The sequence below is a fragment of the Diadema setosum genome, chromosome 15 (genome assembly GCF_964275005.1).
Source record: "Diadema setosum chromosome 15, eeDiaSeto1, whole genome shotgun sequence".
NCBI lineage: Eukaryota > Metazoa > Echinodermata > Echinoidea > Diadematoida > Diadematidae > Diadema > Diadema setosum.
The window spans coordinates 15,247,452-15,269,101 of NC_092699.1; the positions used below are offsets into that span (position 1 = coordinate 15,247,452).

Below are 21,650 nucleotides of genomic sequence, written 5' to 3' on the forward strand. Positions count from 1 at the left end.
ATTTTGAATCCTGCCATGGGCGTGAAAAACATGTCAAATTCCATTTTTAACCTAATTCTTTGTCATATGATCTGTCAACCACACATATACATGTATTTCTGTCTTTATCCATGTTATCCTTCATCCTGTTAAAATGGAAATTATTTTTGCCTGAAAATAATACCACTTTGGGCTTAAATAGGTGTTACATTTTTTTCCCCTAACTGTTAGGATGTGATCTGTACTTTTGAAATAGGTGAGCCTGCATCTTAATCTTAAACCAATCCTTGTGTGCTGTTATATAGAGAAAATCCACCCAGTATTTGAATTGACTTACATGAATAAAGAAAGATCACGGAAACACAAAGGTTGATGGTTAATGTACATTAGACACACACAAACACACACATACACACATACACAGACACATAAATTACAGAATTCGAAATTTTCCCGTTTTTCAGAAAATCAATGATCTCAGACAAAATCAAATTTGCAAAAATAAGGAAAATGATACCATTACCTCACTACCCTCCCACTGGTTCACTTTATGACAATTTCATAAATTTCCTACCATTTTAAGATATATATCAAATACTGTTAACAAATATTCCCACTTGCCATGTTTAAAAGAAGCTCAATGACATTGGCTAAGAGTGAGAAATTACTGGCATGAAATATTCACTTTCACAGCAGTTGCCAGCAATGACGGTTGAAGTTATGGCAAATTCCTGGAAATATACAAAGTTTCATTACCAGGGCTCTCTGATCTACTTTTTCGACACAATATATTCTCGATGACGTTTTTCCACCAAAATTCAAACGAGATTCTACAAGAATTTGTTTGACAGCTCGATTAAAGTCAAGTTCCTCCCCTTGCTTCTTAAATTAGCCAAAAAAAAAATGTTTCATGCTCTGACAACAAAATGTTGCTTGCAGAGTTCCCCGCACACAAATCAAATATTAGCTCTGGAGAGTAGCATCTATAAGGGGTCCACAGATCAGCAAAGGCCATCCGAAGGTCATGATTAAACACGTTCCCAATGTTGCACTTTGAACCTTGTTTACATTCTTACATTATTTCTTGATGTTTTGACTAACATAACCCTCCCAATTTTCCACGAAATTTTCACAATGGGCACACAGCATCAGGCTAGCACTGTTGACAGGGAAGAAAAAGAACTTGCCATCTACGCCGGTGATTAGGTTTTGCAATAAGAACGTCCTTTAGATTCTCATAGTATCATGGTTATGCAAGGCTTTCCTAACAAAATATTGATTTAGTGTTGGCATTATGGTCTTGTATGAGGGATTGTGGTACATCTACCTAATCTATCACAGGGCTATGACAATGCGGCTTAGTGCTTGCAACAGAAGCTTTTACTGCACCAGGAAAAAACGAATACCATGTCGTGGTGATGAAAGTCAGACGTTCATATTTTATGTACCAGACACTAATATTCCAACGCACGCTCACATCCCCATATTGACTGTACTCATAGAATGGTTTCCTGGTATACAAACACAAGGCTCTTGTCAATATTGGCATCGAAATAGGATGGTGACCAGTGAAACTTTATTACACCAGGCATTCTCTCATAAAATTTTTACACAGTGCAATTTTCCAGCTACTAAAGTCTCACGCACATTGGCATGTACATTGTACGTGCTGCAAACAAGTATCTAAATACATTATGTAAAATGTGAAATACATGAGACCCAGGTACACCTCACTGTACGAATATCCTGTCTTCATTATATTTATAGTTTGGAAATATGAAATGGAATGGGAAGCTACTGTGAATCTTTTTCATTTTTTTTCTCTTGCTTTATGAAAATTTAGCTTACACAGCCAGAAAAGAGTACTGGACAGATACATAAAAATCATAAATTGACCTAATAGGACACATACGCATTAATTATTCAGCAATAATCTACTATATGGAAACAAAATATGAAAAGGAAAAAAGATTACAAGGGGAAAAAAAATAATTTAATGTGCTTTTTATACCTTTTCTTTACAAAGGACTAGTGCATTGAAAAAATGCTGCTTATTAGGCAAAAGAAACCAAGCAATGCATTCCTCCCTAATTAGCACAGATGTCTTACTAATGTCAATGAACATATTACCTAATCCCCCTAATACCGGTGATCATGTTGTCTGCCTGTTGGACTGGGGCACATTGCCACACATGAGTGGGCTGGGCTCGCTTGATCTACATGTGCACTATAACTGGGTTAAGTTTGGATCGATACCTGAATGCTGATTAAAAAAAAAAAAACACAGAAAAAAAAAGCGAGTTGAGCTTACTGTCTGGGTACAGAAAGGGTTCCAGTGGTTTAGTGACAACATGCAATTCCTACACCTACCATAGGAATCAAAACTGTACCTACATTGTATAGCGCCTTCACTCCACTTCCTGGAGAGCATGATGGCCAGATTGCCATCGAAAAATGGCTCCGACCGGCTCTGAACCCATCCCTGATATCATTCAATAAAGCTGTTCTTAAAGTTACTGGTGATCAGTTCTGATGTGCTATACTTATCAGAATTTCAATAATTCAGCACAAGAACTGATCACCAGTCGTTCTTAAGTACTCCATAACTTTAAGAACAGCTTTATGAAACACCCCCAGGTCAGCATCTAGGCAGACTACAATTTTGTTTTGGAGATGCTCTGGGGCTGTTTTGGAATTGGACTCTAGCCTTGTACAAATGGAGCATTACAAACTCGAAAGGGCGCCCTCGTAGAGCTTACCCGTGAGACACAGGGTGTGGTTCCGGCCCGTGGCAGCATTGACGATGTGATGGTCCTTCAACCCCTCCACCAGAGTGGGCGAGTCCCGGCGAACATCATCCCCGTGGCCCAGCTGCTCTTTGTCGTTGCGACCTTATGACAGAAACAATGACCAGAAGAAGATTTTATCGTTGTCCCTCCTCACCGTGACTGTATTATAACGAGAAACTTGCCTTTTCTCAACTGTCAACACTTGAATATTTTTGAAGGTATTGCAATACCTCAAAGTTATTTCACAGTCAGCAATAAACAAGCTTGTTTATTTTTTGTTTGTTTGTTTGTTTTTTATCTAATTTCATACACTACACAAATCAACAGAAAATACATCTTTTAGCTACACTGAGCAAGCCATCCCACAGAATTGTGAGGGTGACCAAAAAAAGTTTACAGAAAAAGCATGACATTGTATTTATGATAAGAATATTACCAACTGGGGCAAAATGTTTATTACCTTTAAAGTTTGAAGGTGTTTCAAGGAATACACGTATTGTACGTAATACAGCTGTCATTCTGTGTAGGCCTACATCTACCATGCCTCTAACACTCCTTTTCTTCAAATGCACTGACACAATCATAAAAATAGATCACATTAACTCCAAAACAATGAGAACTGCATGAAACAATATACGTACATGTGTCTTGCCATATTGTCAGGATTATTGATTTTACACGACAGCATGTTCTGGTATAAATCAAGAGTCACAGAATGTGATACCAGCAGCCTGCACATTTAATGCATACATGTACTTTCACAGCACATAAATGTAATAAGTTGTTTCTTGAAGATACCCTCATAATTTCCAATTTTTATTGTACAGGCAATTCTAAGACTGGTAATGTTCATAGACAACTTACTAAGGTTTCTATATACAGTAGAACATGTGCATGAACATGGCAGTTGGGGGTGGGGTATTCCTGTACAAGTTTGAGTGCCAGCATGCATACCCTTACTTGGAGATTATTTTAAAGTGTTACTTTGTAGTCCTTTGGCTGGAAATCTTCATACTACAGTACATCATCATGTAAATTCATTGAAAATCTGCACACATTTGCACAGAAATGACACAAAATGGATGTACCACTCAATTCGGTAATTCTCTGCAGTATAACTATGGAAATCAAAGGGAAAAATTTGATCTATATCATCACAGAGATTACTGTATACGCCATATATTTAGCGAGTCTAAATTTTCGCGAATCGGGACTTCCCGTCAATTTCGTGAATCGGGACTTCTCGACAATTTCGCGAGTGGTTAACTTCGCAATTGTGGAGTGCTGTACTGAACAGAGAAATTATGTATATGTGTGCATCACATTCATATCGGGATCAAAGTCATTATTTTTGCGTGTCTTTAATTTTGCGAATAGCACCTGACTCGAGAAATTTGTGAACATAAAAATCTCGTGAAATATTTGGCATATACAGTATTAGATTATCAGACTGTAACAGTCCCCACTGGAATGATTTTCTAGTCTTTTCAGTATATGTATATCCTGCAGATGTCCAAAACATACACTGTTTTGGACGGTAGAGGACTCGTTCTTGGTTGCAATAGAAATACTGGTCATGCATTACTTGTATATGTGCATACAGAAGAAATACACCCTATATCATCTCCCTTTCCTCACCCACCTATTTGTACTCTTCCAACTATACACAAAAATACACAAATGACCAAACACACGCATACACACATAAACAAACAAATAATACACACACTTTAAGACACATGCACACACACCCATACACAAACACACACACACACACATATCCACACAAACATACCAGAAAGTCTGTATTGGAATAACAGGTGGCAAACTTTGCAGATAATACAACACATACTGAATATGAACAGAAAGGTAAACACAAGCAAAACAATCCATCCAAACAATGGATGGAGGAGGCGGGGCAACAAGGTGGGGGGGGGGGGGGACGTGTCTTACCCCATGTCATGGCTTTGCCCTCCTCTGTGATGATGACACTGTGACAGGAGCTGGGACCGGAGAACACATTACGCACTCTGATGCCCTGGAGGGCAGACAGCTGGTGGGGTCCCCACAGGTTCCGCCCACCAATGACCGGCTTGTCTGTGGGAGGCAATTGACCAATCAGAGGTATGAATGGAGGAATCACATGACTATACACCAGTTTCACTCAGACTTCTTCATTAAGCATAAACAACAAATTTTTTTTTTGTATTTTTCTAACTCTATCAAAGTCCTTCAAGTCCCAGAAATGACACATTTTTATTTCAACAATTCATTAACATCATTTCACAATTTAGAGTACAGAATTTTTATCGTATTTGAACCCTTTGTTGTTCATATACATTGCTGATTCTGTCGCAGAATTTTTGAAAGTCTCTCAAGAAGTTTCAAGTGATTCTTGAAATGTCAACTTCATGTAGAAGATTAATGAAAGCTTCCATTTCTTTGACATATTGCCATTTTGGTTCTTTCACATATTGTCATTCTTTGTAATTTGTTTCAGGGTTTTTTTCTTTTTTGTGTAGATTTAATGAATTTAACCAGTTCTGTCTTAGCTTGTCTGGTACAAGATATGTAGTCAAATCCAGTGGTGCCAATTTCATGAAAAGATGATGATCTAAGCAGCCAAACCATCCCCACAATTTGATGGGTTTGGGCTGTCAGAGATTTTATCACTTACTCAATGCTGCTATCTGCACTCTTTCTTCCAATGCAGATATTGTTACAGTCAGCAAGGTCAAATTGTGTGATCAGGGCTGCCAACATTCAAACATTAAAATAAGGGAGGTCTCAACAAACGATTAGGAAGGTACCTGTCTGTCACATGCACCCCAATGGGCAAAATTATTATCATTATTATTATTATTATTATTATTATTATTATTATTATTATCATTATCATCATTATTATTATTATCATCATTATTATTATCGTTACTATTATTGTTGTTATTATTATTATTATTATTATTATTATTATTATCATCATTATTATCGTCACTGTTATTGTTGTTATTATCATTATTATTATTATCATTACTATTACTATTACCATTATCATTACTATTATTATTTAAATCATTATTGTCATTATCATTGCAATGAAAATGATACTAATACTACTGCTACTCCTACTTACATTATAATGATAAAGGTAACAATTACAATAACAGTAATTGAAATAATGATGATACGTAATAACTTATACATGGCTGGTAAACATTATACACTGATATGATAGTAATATGACAATATGGCATATAAGAATGATGATATACGACAATATTGATGATGATAATATTCCTAAATAAGGAAAGCTTAGCCACTTTTCTTGTCACATCATAAGGAGATATCTTCGATAAGTTCTCAGGACGCCTCCTACAGAATCAATGAGACTTTGCAGCTCTGCATGCACAAACTTATTCTATAATTGTATGTACAGTATCTCCATGTACTTCTTCACTTCACTCTATCATGTAGAAAGCTTTGGATGCCCCTTTGACTCGATAAGGAAGAAATTATGAATTATTTATACCTCAACTCCCATCTGCTACAACAGAAAGTGATTATTATGTGAGCAGCATCGAGATCTTACAGGAACAAACAAGATGTTTCTTCAAATGCCATCCTGATAATCGTAACTGTAATCTTGAATTTCACCACGAAACCACACGTAGGCTTTTATTTATGTCAAACCATCAGACTAGAATGTGTGATGTGGCATGAACTTAAATGTGAGGAAAATGAAAACTGAGTAATCAATGCCACGATGAAAATAGAAAATGGTGAACTACCCCCAACAAGTAGGCACTTTCCACATCATTACAATAGTGGGTGAAATTTGAATTGCTGAAAGGACACGGCATATTGGAAATAAATATCAGTCCCATTGTAGTATGAATGATTTTTGTTTGTTTGATAGAATAAGAAATTAGAAGGGATAAACTGGGGTTCATGTCTCTTTCTGTAGAGCCTTCCTGCCCTGGCTGACTCCCAACATGACTTTTAGGAGAGACCCTCCCCTTCCCCCCACACCATCCCCATCCCCCCCCCCCCCCCCCCCATCCACTCACTGGCTGCGGCCTTGGGGAGTCTGTGTCTGCCGATGAGGTCCCAGTTGGTGCCGCCGCTGAAGAGAAGGGTGCCAACAAAGGGCGAGTCTTTCAGTTTCTGGAGGAGAGCAAAGACATGACACAAACAAGTGGAATCAATCACAGATGTGTGAACATTGATACAGATTCATCTCTCCATATCATACTGCAACTTGGTGTAGCTACTTGCATCATTCACTCACCTATCAATAAAACATTTGAGGTGGGAGGGTTTTTTTTTTTCCATGTTTTCTCCCTCTACAAATGAAATTATAGATCAGCAGTTGCAATCTTACAAATTTTATTTTAGAAGGAGAAAAATTGAAGAAAACTCACACCTCAACCTTCACCCACCTGCTTAATAAATCTCTTGCTTTCAATTCATTTCATGTTAAAGAAAAGACATAAAATACTGTGATTATTCAAATTCATAAAATTCTTCCGTCGAGATATTTTCATTGCAACTGATTGACAAATTGCCCTTCATCAAAGTTACAAGTATGTACACCTCGAGTATGTATGCCCATGATTTTTTTTATCGTGGCTACTACCAAAACACTGATCAATTCAGTGCCTATTACGTCGCTGTAGGGCAATTTCTCAATCAGTTGCAAATACTGTGATTGTTCTGAAAAATTGCTGTTTGTGGTCCTGCTACTGTGAAACCTTCAATTTTGAGGGCGTAAAACTTTTGCAAGTTTCCCGAGGAACCAAGATTTGCAAAAGTAAAACATATGGAAAGTGCATGTCTTCACAATGCATTGAATGCCAGAGGGGATTCACAACAGTTCCATGCCACGAATGTTTCTGGTTTTACAGTACTGCAAAAGTGGAAATTTTCGCACACTTCGCGCAACCAGAAACCAGCATGAAAATAAAAACATGTGAATATTTTTGCAAGTCATATGGTCCATTAAAATATATCTTGATTCTGCAAAATTAAAAGCATGAGAAATTCATATTACCCAGCTGAGCGCGAAAAATTACTTGCGTGAAAATAACCACTCTTACAGTATGCTGTTTTTGCGTGGGGGTTGAAAAGTTAATGAAGTGGCTAAGCTCCTGTTGAGGAATAACGGTTTCAGAAATTTAGAGTTGTGTAATGACTTTCAAGCTGATGGTGCAGAGACAAGATTGATGGTGTGACTTACACATTACTTTCATATACCATGTGTGCATTACCAAGGTCTGAAGCAACTACGTACATGTACTGACTATAAACACCCTACACAGAGCTATGCAAGTTAAATTGTACACTCGCGCTCAAAAAGTGCTTTAAAGGGGATGGCTAGTAACCGATCAGTGGGAATCAGTGGGAATGGTGAGGGATGATTGTTCCAATCCTTGTGGGATTCATTTAAGAGTACATTATATATCTACTGTTGTGTGAAAATTATTTGCTTCAGAACGGTCTCATATTCAAGTAATGTGCAGATTAATGTCCCGTCACTGACCAGGCACGCTAACCTGGAAACCTTAAACTGCACATTACTTGAATATGAGACCATTCTGAAGCAAATAATTTTCACACAACAGTAGATATATAATGTGCTCTTAAATGAATCCCACAAGGATTGGAACAATCATCCTCCAGCATTCCCACTGATTCCCATTGATCAGTTACTAGCCATCCCCTTATGATAGTTGGTATAATTTCTAATAAAACTACTTTACATTTCACTAAAAATGTCTTGCTATCTAAAGTGCACTGGTGATTACAAAGACTCCAACAAAATATGGGGAAAAAAAGCATGTAGCACGCATTCCTATTCCTTAATTTCTTTTACAATTACAATGGGAGCAACAGTATTTTGCCGCATATGACACAAAACCTATCTCAACCAGATCATTATGAAACATGTAAGCACTATCTTTACAACTGTGGTGAAAACAACTTCTGTTTTCGTCTCCACCCAGATCTTCATGTCAATCGCAAATTACAATGTATATCGCATTAATTCCACCACATCAAACCCATAAGAGAAGCTTAACAATTTCTATCTTATCTCATTTGGATGGAGCAGGACAATGTTTAAAGGCAAAATATTTTAATAAAAGGCCAAAAAAATGCACCCTACAGTCGTAACTCTCATTTTCTCGTTAAGTCTGAAATTGGGCTAGATGAAAAAGAGGTTACCCTGACTTCAGGGGGACTGGGATCGTGGGAATGACTCGAACGCGAACAAATTCGACTTGACGAGTTGTCCTGCCACTGACAAATCAATATTTCATGCGATTCTACCCGAAACAATGGGTAATGCATTTCTAATGGGAACTCTGCTGATCTCTGCAGCAAATTATGTAGTATCAGCCTACCATCAATAATGAATACCTTGCCATTACATTTTCCCATCTGATCTACTGGTACTACATTTTATCCAACCATATATACAACAAGAACAACAAACCTCTGCCCCAGATACAGCACATGACATCGTAATAACGATTATCATGTCATTAATGTGCAACACACACGCCTTCTGAATCTTCCTAGTGTATCTAGGAAAAAAAAAAACACTTCTTTGTTATGGCTCCAGATTAATCTAATACTTGCGTTCTTAAAATCAATTTTTCATAAAGCATTGTATACTGTACGAGCTGAAATTTTCGCATACAGATATTTTCGCGAATTGGTCCTTCGAGGACATTTTCACGTGTTGTTAATTTCGCGGTTGCGAGGGTCTAACTGAACTTACTTATTTGCGCTTTGTTATTGTCGCGTGTTGTTATTTTCGCAATTCAAAGGCGATTCGCGAAATTCGCGAAAATAAAACCACCGCGAAAATTTCAGCTCGTACAGTATTATGCATGTATAATTATTTTTAATCTGTAGGACCCCATTTACAGTGCGAGGCTCGGCTGTGGCCGAGCCGCGGCCAAGCCCTCCTTCATTTCAGTGTAAACGCGCAAAAGGCCAAATGCGAGGCCAAAATTGGCCGCGCATTTGGCCACGCTCTGGAGGTGGTCTCAGCCGCGCCCAAGCCGCGGCCGAGCCCGGCCTCTCCTTTGTGTAAACGCAAACTGGGCCAAATGCGCGGCCAATTTTAGTCTGGCTTCCAGACCCTCTGCCCGTTCTATTTCCCTATTCACAATATTAACCCCCTCAACGTCAAAAACTAGGTTTTGTCTTGCAAAGGATTTTTCCTTCGGCAAAGGCCTTTGCCCGAACGGTAGTTGGCAAAGGGTCTGAAAACCAGGCTATACCAAATTGCGTTTGTTTACAAGCAGAGCGCCACTACGACAAAATATTGAAAGGTTTGAATTAAAAGCGCGGCCAAGCCCAGCAGTGTAAACTGACAAAATTGCGAGGCTCGGCCACGGCCGAGCCCGGCCCCGCACTGTAAACAGGGACTGAAGAATATGAATCACTTAAGTGAACAAAATGGGTTAAAACCCAGTGTAAATGGTGGAAATGGAGGACTTTGTGAAAGGTAATAAACCAATTATGATAAATTATCCCTCTAAAACTGATTTCTAGACACAGCCCAGTTTTGGTTACAACACACAATTAATGATGACAAAGTTTTTAAATTCCTTACTAATGCTGAGTACACCATTCTTGCAAACAGGAAAATTAAGACAATTAGACATAACTTTCTAATGCTACACATTCCATGTGTTATAGGAGGCAACATACCCGGTAGATTGCCATGTTATGTGTAATTCCTCAAAAATTCCAGAAAAAACACCACTTTATACATGGCCCATGCAACATAAGAATTAATGGAAAAGTTGTGAGCATACAAAGCCATTAGGATTACCAAAGACGTTTCTATTGCCTGTTTGGGCAAAATTCTTTGTAAAGAGATACTGAATTGTGTGAAACTTTGTTCTGCTTTGTTTGTTTGTTTGTTTATAGATTTAGGTTTTATGCTCTTCCAATCATTTAACTACATGAATTTTGTTAATCACATTTTTCTTGGGGGGGGGGGGGGGGTCTATACCCTACCTTCAGACATGCTCCCACTACCTTGTTAAACATAGTAAAAGCATACTTACCAGTATATATGTACATATAAAATATATATTCAAAGGCAGGTTTCCTGAATCAAATACCAAACAGGCTTCATACTTTTCTATGTTGGGATTGAAGGTCAGGTTTTTGCTCTCTATGAAAGTTTTGAAGTTACTAGAATAGGACACAGGAGACGTTGAAATAGAATCAGCAGTGACGATGCTGCCAGAGTATTTTTTTTTTTTTTCTGCAGTAAGCAGCAGTCTAATATTGCTTTGTCTTAAAAAAAAAGAAAAGAAGAAAAACAAGAAATGAGGGGGGAGGAGGTTTATCAAGGCAATAGTGATCCAAACAACCTGCTTCGTATCGACCCGATGCCGCGTATTCATCAACCAGTGGCCCCCGAGCCTGTATTACGGATAAAGCTTAGTCATCAACTGTCATAATTCATATTTCCCCCCTGATAAGGAGGTTTTCCTAAATCCGTGCATCGCCATACACCATGCGGTGGGAACGTTTTAGGGGGTTACACGTTTTCGGAGTCACAGGGAATGCAGTTCCATATCAACATCACTTCGCCGCTTTGCTGTACTTGCTTTTTTGATGTTTGGGGGATTCTTTTTTTTTCAATGTATCATTTTTTCTTTCCTTCCAAAGGATTTCACTTGTCATTTTATAATGCTGTCCTACACATCAATAAGTTGCTGGCTGGATAATGGTTATAAAACAAGACTGGTCACTTTTTATGCCATCTTGGTGTTCCAAATCGATTGGAATGTCTTGCAGACAGCAGAACTCAATGCAACATTGCTGCGGGGATTTTAAAAAGTCATTAACTTTTTACTGAAATACGTATGGATGCAATTCAAAGAGGCAAGAGAAGATTCATATTGGAATCACACGTAACATTTCCAATAATAAAGAAAAACTAATAATATTCAGCTAATCCTCCGTACCACATTAGTGCCGACACTTTTCAGTATACAAGGTCATCAGCACTTTTTTTCCAGTCATTTCAGCGTTTTTCTTGCTGTGTTTAGTGTCACCTGAATGAAGACTGAAAACAGAAAATGAAAATAATTGTTTACTCATATCTATCTAACAAGACCCCCCCCCCCCCCATGGGACTGTTATAAATATGTATACTGTTATACTACACATACATCTATTGTTGATTTTTGTGTTGCATTTTTTTTTTTTCAAGAGCCATACTTGTGCTGTGCCTGTACATTCATCACATGAAAAATGCCAAAAATTGAATTCCATACACTTTGGCAATGACTATAACATAAGTCACATTTACTGCCTTTGTTAAAGGTACTGTTTACCATTGAGATCAGTGATTTTAAAAAATGTTCGAGTTATCAAATTTGATGCATGTGTTACAGTACTGTAGGTCAGTCGTATCACAAACATCATATTCTAAATTTAGCAATAAAGGCTAAAACATATGGAGATATCACTATTTTTCTCAATAAACCATAACTGTGGAGGGATTAGTCCATATATATTGTATATTTAACAATTTTGAACATTCATTATACTGATTACATGTAACATTCTTACTGTAATTTGGTTGTTTTTATCCCTAACTCACAATTTATAAATATTTTGATGCAGTAAAGCTGGGTTTTTGTTTCATCTACAAATGGTAAACAATGCGAACATCTGTGCACACTTCCTTGTGGGTAGTATTCTTTCTCATCCTAATGCAATTAATGAAGTCATAGGGACAAAAATAAACTTGCTTTGAACAGTGACAGCGAACCCCAATATCGAGGCAAGACACAAGGTTCTCACCAAAAATATGTTCCTGATCATGTGAAGTGACAGCTGCCGTAATCAGTGACACATGTTTCAAGCTTGATGTGTTCATTGCTGAGAGTTTACTCAACAGGTATGATCAATATACCTTAAATGTGACAGTTTATCAACTTTTAAATGCCAGATACTCTGATTAACAGCCTAACCAAAAAAGTTAGGCAACTTATAATATATCAGTGTTACTGTTTTCCCTCTCAGTCATTTGGACCAATTACAAAGTGCAATATACACATGTACAGTACATGTACATTGTACACTATAAGCGCTTGCCCGATTGCCCAAGGCAAGTGAAAATGAAAGTTAGGCTAATGTTTTGGAACAATGAGAGAAAAGGCTTGCTTGATTCTGGAAAAGCAAAAAGTTTTGAAGCCACTTTTGTTTTTTCACTTTTTCCCCCTACAAACCCACAAAGTCAACCATACAGAAGCCCAAAGATAAAATGACTGTTTTATGGTGATGCACTGCACTCAAATTTCAATCAGCAACTTTCCAACACTTACGGTTCGTGAGGAAGTCCCAAGATAATGCAATGCAACACAAATACATGTACTCGATCAAACCAAAGTAGTACTCCTACGTGTAATGTGTTTAATCTTGCGAATCAATGTGTGCTGTTTATTCAAATGATTGTGTTTTAAAGCTCTTGATTTACAAGCGATTTTTTTTTTTTTTTTTTATATCAGTTTCTATTCTTTGAGTTTTTTTTTCGGGCAAGTGAAATCCATGTTTGGGCAATCGTTCTGTGAACAATTTGAAAATCTGCTTCCCAAGTGGGCAGTAATTAAAAGTTATGTTTGTACAATTGCAATCTCTACACATTTGCATCCTCCTAACAATAACATTTTTTAATGACATTCACTCATGTGTATTAAGTTGGCAACAGGAAGACTAAGATTAAAAATCATGTGTACAAGAAAATTGTGCATGGAGCAAGTATCTGTAAAGGAAAGCTAAATCCTTACACATGAAACAAAACATCTAATCAATCAATATGATCAAATTAACAAAAAAAAATCCTTTCTTCCTACATGTAATTTTAAAGTTTCTAAAGAAGTCACCTGGAGTGCAGGCCTCAAATGAAGCAATACATTTATTAAAGTGTGTTACTTAAAGTTTGTACACCTGCGATATGTTGAACATATACACATTATTGTATATTGGAAACAATGATGGCCCAATATAAAAACAGAACTATCTGAGATACATACATGTATATTGTAAGCCTATGACACTCAAACCTAAGTTGTCATAGAAACACAACAAGCTCTGCAACCATGTACAGCTGTAAGCTTGTCTGATTTTCCACAAACACAATCTCTTTCTCCTGTCTATTTCTACATCTCTCTGTTTAATGGTACCTACAGTATTTCACTCTCTCTCTCCATCTATCTCTTTTTCGAGTTAATCTTCCATGGATGAGCAAAATAATCTTATCCATCAAACATGATGATGATTATCTGTCTTTAGAGTGTCTGCAGGCAAAGATTGTTTCCTTTCTCTCTGTTTTTTCAAGTGCTAATGGCAATACTCGTCTCATTTCCAGAACACCCAATCTCCGGGGAAAAGCTCTTCAAAAATGATTGATTGCGAGATACGCCACTTGTGGGCATGAAAGGTGTCCAAGAAAAATTATCCATCGAAATCATTTCCTCACGCTTTCCTCTTGTTGTTGTAGCTGGATTTCTGTGTGTAAGATAAACTTCAGACGGATAGTCTCATTGAAAATGTATCTTATTAGTGTCTGTTAAAATTATGAAATACGAAGGAACTTTATGTTTTCTTTCACAATGTAGTGAGAAACTGAAACTCACTCTACAGTGTATGTTCATATTGTATATCAAAAAGAGGGAATTAATCAGACAAATACAATAGAAACAGATGCTTTTATGATCATTATATGCAAAGACAAGAATCACATGGAATATTCATGAGATGCAAATTAAATTTTGCAATCCAGACTTTGTCTCCCAAGTCTCCTACATACAGGCACAATAATCTCAAAATTTTCCTCAAAATGTTCAAAAAGGAATTAAAAGGATAAATATTTCATATTCCCATCAAAAGGCTGTGGAATGATATGGCAATAATTACTTTTTTCTTAATTAACAAAGAAAGAGGTTTATAGATAATACTGATAAAAATTACTTTAAGGGATGGTACAGTATTGGTGGAGATACCAAGAAACCACATATGAAATAGTACAGAGGATACCATTCCAAGAGGAATTCAAAGTTTATTTGATGAAAATCGGCTTTGGAATTGCTGAGACATCCAAAAACAGAGTAAAACAAAGCGATCGTAATAAAGGGTGGGTCCCACGTTTTTTTATGATCACTCCGTTTTGGCTATCTCAGCCATTTCAAAAACAATTTCCATCAAATAAATGTTGAATTCCTCTTAAAATTACATGCTCCTTTATATTTCATAATGGCTTTTCATTATCTCACCATATAATGTTAGAAACCTGAAGGTAGGTCTCAACCAAAACTATATGATCCCTTTTATAGGATTGTTGATATTTCCATGTTTTGGGGTTGTTTGTTTTTTTCAAAGCAATAATGAGATATGTGGGATGATGGTACCTATCAGCACCTCATCTACAGAAGTGTAATTTTCAGGATGTCATCACTTGTACAACCAATATGACAGTTTCAAGAAAATGAGGCTCCTCCAATTCCACAACCTTGATCGTTTTGTCTGCCTGAAATTAAACTTTCAATGTTCTGTTTTATCTTGACTTGAAAAGTGGAATTTTCAAGAGTATGTGTGCAAAATTTGCTATATCCCTGAATACTTGTATTTTCGTTTTTCTCTAAGTTTCGGTTATTCGTTGTACCCGTGCTTCTTATCTTGATCTATACACTCGATTGTAAGTGGGACCTACGCTCGACAAGCTTGCTTCTATTAAAAGTAGGTTCCATCATATTTCTTTAGCATTCATTCTCACATTCCATCTTTCATAGATCAACCACTATGTTCTATATTTTTGCAATACTCCATTATTGCCTCCTAGCTGGATATCATATACAATGGTACACGTGTATTACTTCATTTTGTAATATTATGTCTCCTAGTTGGATATCATGTTATAATTGATGTATTCTTTCAAGAAATATGAAAATATATTGAAATTGAAATTGAAAGTGAAAATGGTCTAAAAAAAAATGTTTGATTTGTTTCAGAACATGCCAGAAATGAATCTACCCACATGTACAATTGTACATGTACACGATATTTGATTGAAATTGACTGTCACTTGCATGACAAAATGCAACGCTCTGAAAACTTGCTGGTACAAGTTGTACTTTAAAGGTAATGCTGGTACTAGTCATACAAGTACTGTAGTGGCATATTCACAAGCTGTAGCCAGTGGTATTTACTGAAGAAGCACACTCAGGTACCCTCTGTTGAACAGAATGCAAACCACTGCAATGCTGCTTAAATGCCAATATTTTCACTATTAGAGCAGGAGTGGTGAATTGGAAAAACTTGCATTGGAGTATCAGCTCAGCTCAAGCAGACAAATGTTGCAATGTAGTGACTCTTATCAAGACTAGCAAATGAAACTATACACGTCACTTTAAAATACTAGTAGGCACTCTGGGGTACTTGCCTATGCCACTAACTACATACAATGTACAGTGTATTTCTTAAATCACATCATTTTCCTTTGTTTATCATAGTGTACATGTACATTGAACAAAAAATATGTGAACAATGCTACATTCACATCACTGACTGTACTTCCATGTAGCTTCAACTGTCAGACAGATACAGGTGTATTGTATTAGGATATAACATCCCTTCTGAATTGCTCAGGATTGAAATAAAAATTTGACAAATGAGTGCAGTGTTACACATGTGTCTGTACAATGTACATGTAAAGTGAGGGATTTGGTATTAATCAGATTATACTTCATTCATAAAGATAATATTTCAATACTTTATAGAGTTTGCATCCTGTACAGTATTGATGTAGTACAAGTATCCAAATATAAAAGGAAGGAAATAAAAACAAGTAACATTTTCTGATAGTTTGCCAAGGTTGTGCTTGGATCAAAGGCTAAAGACAGGTTTTCCACATTGCCATGAAAATTGTGACCGTGCATCACATAACTAACAAAAAGTCTGAAGGACTGAAAATAGGTGAAATGGGTCAACCGAGCCGATCTTGACTTTTTCATATTTTCTGAAAGAGCAAGTCTTCTTCTATACATTATGCTAAAATTTAGGATCATAAAAGGGACAGGAAAGTGTTTTTTTTTTTTTACCAGTTTATCTCGAACATTTTTTTTTTTTTTCAGAATAGTGTGATAAGTGTGTCTCTAGAGTCCCCTTTTCATTTCTTAAAAGCCTTGTACACCCTCTTCCCTCTCAACTCCTTTAACTTTTGAAAGGGTAATTCTACTGCTTTGAGAGTTGGCATCAATTAAGGACAGAATATGTTAATAAGGCATGCTCAATTTCAGTTAAATCTGATAATCCCTTCATTGTCGTTACTCCAGTGGTTTACATCCTGTTTTTTGTCCAATTCATCGCACAGCCAGCATGGCTTGGTAAAGATTAAGCGCTTGAATAGACAGTGTACTTGTACTTCAGAGCCTCTTTTCTCAGTTCATATTTTTCCGGAGTGTGTGCCTTCTTTCCAATATTTAGATACATTGTAGGTGAATAAGAGAGTCCATTTGGTTTGAGTTATCAAATACATCATTTTAAAGCTTAAAGTCTACTCTTTCAGAATGTGCTCTTAACTAAAATTTCATGTCTGGCGACTTTCTGTTTGTTTTGTGATGCAGGGTCACAATTAAACTTTTAAATCAAATCAGCATCACCTCTAAGCACACACAAAAAAGATAATACTCATGTACACGTACAACATTGTACTGTAATTATACAATATACAAGTGTATCCACATAAAAATCTGATGTAAAACCAGTCTTGTACAGTACAACCACTACAGATGCAACAAACAAAAAACAAAAACAAACAACATTTGAAAGCAAAGAACAGACAATGTCCTTGTATTGTGTGAGGGAGCAAAACCAGTGAAGGGGGGGGGGGGGTTCCTTATCCCCTCCAAAAAAAGTGAGGCTTTTATTGTTTTTCACAATGAAATTGTGTGATTTGGTGCATACTTTTATCATTGAGGGGTATTTCATATGTGAGTCTGCGACATTACAAATGTATATGATCACTATGCATTTTACAATGCATTCACTACATTTGTATTTTGTAAAAATTACCATGTTGCTGCCAAATCATTTTAATAATTTCACAAGTTTGCAAAATCCTGTGATAGCTTTTAATAGCAGACATGTGTAGTGCAATCCTTTTATATTCAACATGTTTGTCCTCATATGCAATCAAGGCCAGGTTTACTACAAAGATACAGGTGTAGTATAAAAAAAAAAGTTATATCCACAGTGTACAGACTACCAAAGCATACCCATGTACTGTACTTGATAATTCACAGTACGCATGTTGTACACGTTTGTATACTCCGTACATTGTACATTGGGTTTTGATTTTTCATTGAATCATATTTCATCCACATTATTATGGAGCCATTACTTTCCAATGAAACACATTCATTGCATGCTTAAACAGTAAGAGGTAACTTCAATCACATTTACAATTCCTAATGCATTTGTCAAAAATCAGATTGGAGTAAAAATAAATTGGTAGGTACTTCAAATCTCTACACTTGTACAAAGTATCAACAATCATTCTACCACCTAAAATGTATAAATCAGTACAGTTGACCAGTACCACTTTGTAAGTATTTCCCCACAAGGCAGTCTTGGCTTAGATTTTTACAAGTTACATTGTAAACTCTCCGGCTCCCCTCCCTAAAACCTCATCAATTATAAACCTGTTCCTCCCACAATTCTCTACTAAAGAACTTTCCATGTCATCCAAACGAGATTCTTTTGGCCCATCAACAAAGAATGGACAGATTGGTAATTTGCCCATACTTATGTAGGTGCGAAATCAATCAGGCAGAACATGTATCCCCTTTCCATAGTCAACTGCATTTGCCATCGAAAAATACAAAATACCAACCGGACACGAGATAAAGCTTTATACATTTGCTGGGCTCGCAAACTCTTTTGCTATGCACTAGACTAGTATACATGTAAGGGCACCCAGCTGAATGGGGTCAGCAAAAGTCAAAATCTTGTGAGCCTTCAGCTCAGCCTTGAGCGCTACACTGTACGTACAGTGTACGTCTTCATGTTAGTTTTTAACCCGTTGAGGAGGAGTCCCGAGTATACTCGGGCAGGTGTCTATGGGAAATGCATGTTGAAGCAAAATCAGTCCATCCTCAATGGGTTAAAGCAAAACGAGCACACTTAGACCACTACACACTGTATGTTGGAAAAGATTCAAAATCAAACAAGAATACATTAAGTTTCTTCAGTGTATAAAGAAAAAGAACAGACAGAAGAAACTCTATAATCTTTTCATCAAGATAATTTTTCTGTTTAGCATAACACAAAAAAATATAAATGGATTTAAGTCACGAGCAGAGGGTCTTGTCTACATTTTGTGAACCTCCTACCCACATTTGGTTCCAATACACAGTATTAAAAATGAGTTGGTGCTGCAGGAACCTGTGGAGAGTGGTCGGTCCCTATACGACTATCACTGTCAAATTTACCAGGTTCCTGGATACGTACATTCTGTCCTAAGCATTTGTGCATTTGTATCTATTCGGGGGAAAAAAAAAATGGAACATTGTCATTGCATTGGGAGTCGTGTCTGAGAAACTGTCTAGTCTTGGCATGTTGCATACTTGTATTTTACACTGAACTGTTTTTACTAACATTTTAACGTTAGGGTTATTTAGATTATAATTATAGGTTTGGAGATTCATCTAGATACTGAACAAGTGTTTACCAGGGTGTAATGATAAGCTAAAGATTCTAAATTAACTCTAACGTTAGAGGTCTAGACCTACAGCTGTAGACTCTAGAGCTTGCCTATAACTTAAAGCCCAAAGAAAGTTCTGGTACGCCTGCAAAAGTTGACAAATTTTGCTCCAAAATGTGAACGTGTGCCTAGGAAATGTGCGGAATAACACTGTAATAACAAGATATTCGATGGATAACGACGAAAATGGGAAATATTAACCAAAAACGTTCAGTCTCAGAACTTACCCGAACGGGGTCAGGCTAGACTCGGACTCGGGGATAACTCGGTCTCGCTGTGCTTGGCGGCGGGATGAGTTGTATTGGTTGTCCCTCTGGATTGTACAGCGTTGTACTATGCATATGGGAGCGGCCTGTATAAACTACATTGTAGCGTTCTGGCTACTCGCAGTAAATGGTCCGAGTTGTTACAACGCGCGCATCAAAAACCTCTTTGGCGCGCATGCAAAATTAGTGTGCGCCTCAAGCACCTCTAAAAGCAATCAAAGACGCTTGATAAACAACAACAAAAACTTCAAAGACCGCGCGTCTCAGCAACTGAGGTGATGTGCGTATTTAGGCTTGAGGACCGCGCGCTGTCCATTTGTTTTGTACAGGATTAGCACGCACTTTCCTGTCTGCTCATCAAGGCCTTGTTTGGTACCCTTAGTATAGAGTACTGATGAACATGGCGATCACGAACTGTGTGTAAATTGTCTGAAATAGGGTCGAGTTTTCCCTGAGACCGAGTTAGTCTGGAGCCTTCTGGAATAAAAGTCGGTCTACCGACTTTTATTTATTTTCTCAAAATACTCCAAAACGACTCATCATTCCGGCATACCGCGTCAGCCAGGTAAGTTTCTTTGTAGACTCTTTCGATATATTGCAAGCAAATATGAAATGGTGTCAGACGGATTCTCAGGCCCTTACCAGAACTTAGTTTTCACTTTAACATTAGTCTGCTCTGCCTCTGGCTCTAGCTCTGAGTGTGCTGTGAATCATGAATCAGTGTGATGAGATTAGAGCAATAGAGGATTTAGAACTAAGTTGCTTTTTAAAGTTGAAGTTGGAGTGTCAGTTAAAAAGACAAAGTCAAATGAAAAATCAAGAACAGTACATGCTCATTGTTTCAAGAAGTATTACAAAGAAAACTATAATCAATTGATCTTCAAATCATCAACGGAGGGTAAAAACAAGCCACTAATTCAAATCACTTTCAAGGTACAACGTCTTGTCTTTGCAGCGCCTTGGCTTGGCCCATGCCCCCGCGGTCTGCAGCAGCAGCAGCGGCAGCATGCAGCAGCTAGATAGCAGTGACCCGCAGGTGTACCTCGAGGCCTCGCGGGCCCATTGCAAAGTCATCGCCCCCGCTGCGCTCCGCGGAATCGCACTTCAGACTCGCGCTAGCTATTGAGACAGATTGAGTAGTGCTGCCAACGCTGTGTTGTGTGCCATGCATGGGGCAATCTGGTAGCCGCCACATATCGCGATACTCACGATGGTTTCGCGTGGTTCTTGACTCTCGGCATGTTTCGATTGCTGCTTGTTCCTTTTAACCTTCGTCCTTCCACTTTCTCCATCTTCTCCTGGTAATCGCTTCTTCCCACGAGGCATATTATGCGATGGAATAACGGGCAAATTACTGGGGAAATATCGCAATTATAATTCACGCAACACAAAGAACGCGCTCTTGTGGCGAGGGAACATGCACAAAAATAATGCGTGAAGTTTGTATCGTAATTAGCATATGACCTCCAGAGGAAAGGTCGGATTTTCAATTTGATATTTCTTTAAATATTTCCTCTCTGAAATTCAAGGGGTGAAAGTGCACACCTACCAACCTCAATTTTAAAGGTTTAGAATATTTTTGTTCATATTGTATCATAGTCTTGCGGATTTTATTGATTGGTTATCTAAACTTATTTGTCGAAATTGGTTGAAAGGATTGGCAGTGTTTTTGTACATAAGACTTTTTCCCACTGACTCGCGCGTCTGTACGCGTACTTAGTATGGTAGCATGCCTTGCACATGCATGTACTGTGGGAATACTATGCGTAATGATTACGTGCAAAAAGTGTGTAAAGTGTATGTACCGTCCGTATC

General features: G+C 37.5%; 1 protein-coding gene across 2 annotated transcripts in view; it reads right to left on the bottom strand.

Moving 5' to 3' along the window:
* Positions 1–21,207, bottom strand: part of LOC140238875 (protein RCC2 homolog) — a 31,763-nt gene extending 10,556 nt beyond the window's left edge. For both annotated transcript variants that reach the window (XM_072318772.1, XM_072318771.1), the window contains exons 1-4: positions 21,045–21,207; positions 6,839–6,935; positions 4,722–4,865; positions 2,739–2,870 (exon numbers count right to left, since the gene is read on the bottom strand). In XM_072318772.1, coding sequence (XP_072174873.1) covers positions 2,739–2,870; positions 4,722–4,865; positions 6,839–6,935; positions 21,045–21,161 — 490 coding nt within the window. In that variant the 5' untranslated portion in view covers positions 21,162–21,207. The remainder of the gene's footprint in view (positions 1–2,738; positions 2,871–4,721; positions 4,866–6,838; positions 6,936–21,044) is intronic.
* Positions 21,208–21,650: the final 443 nt, after the last annotated feature.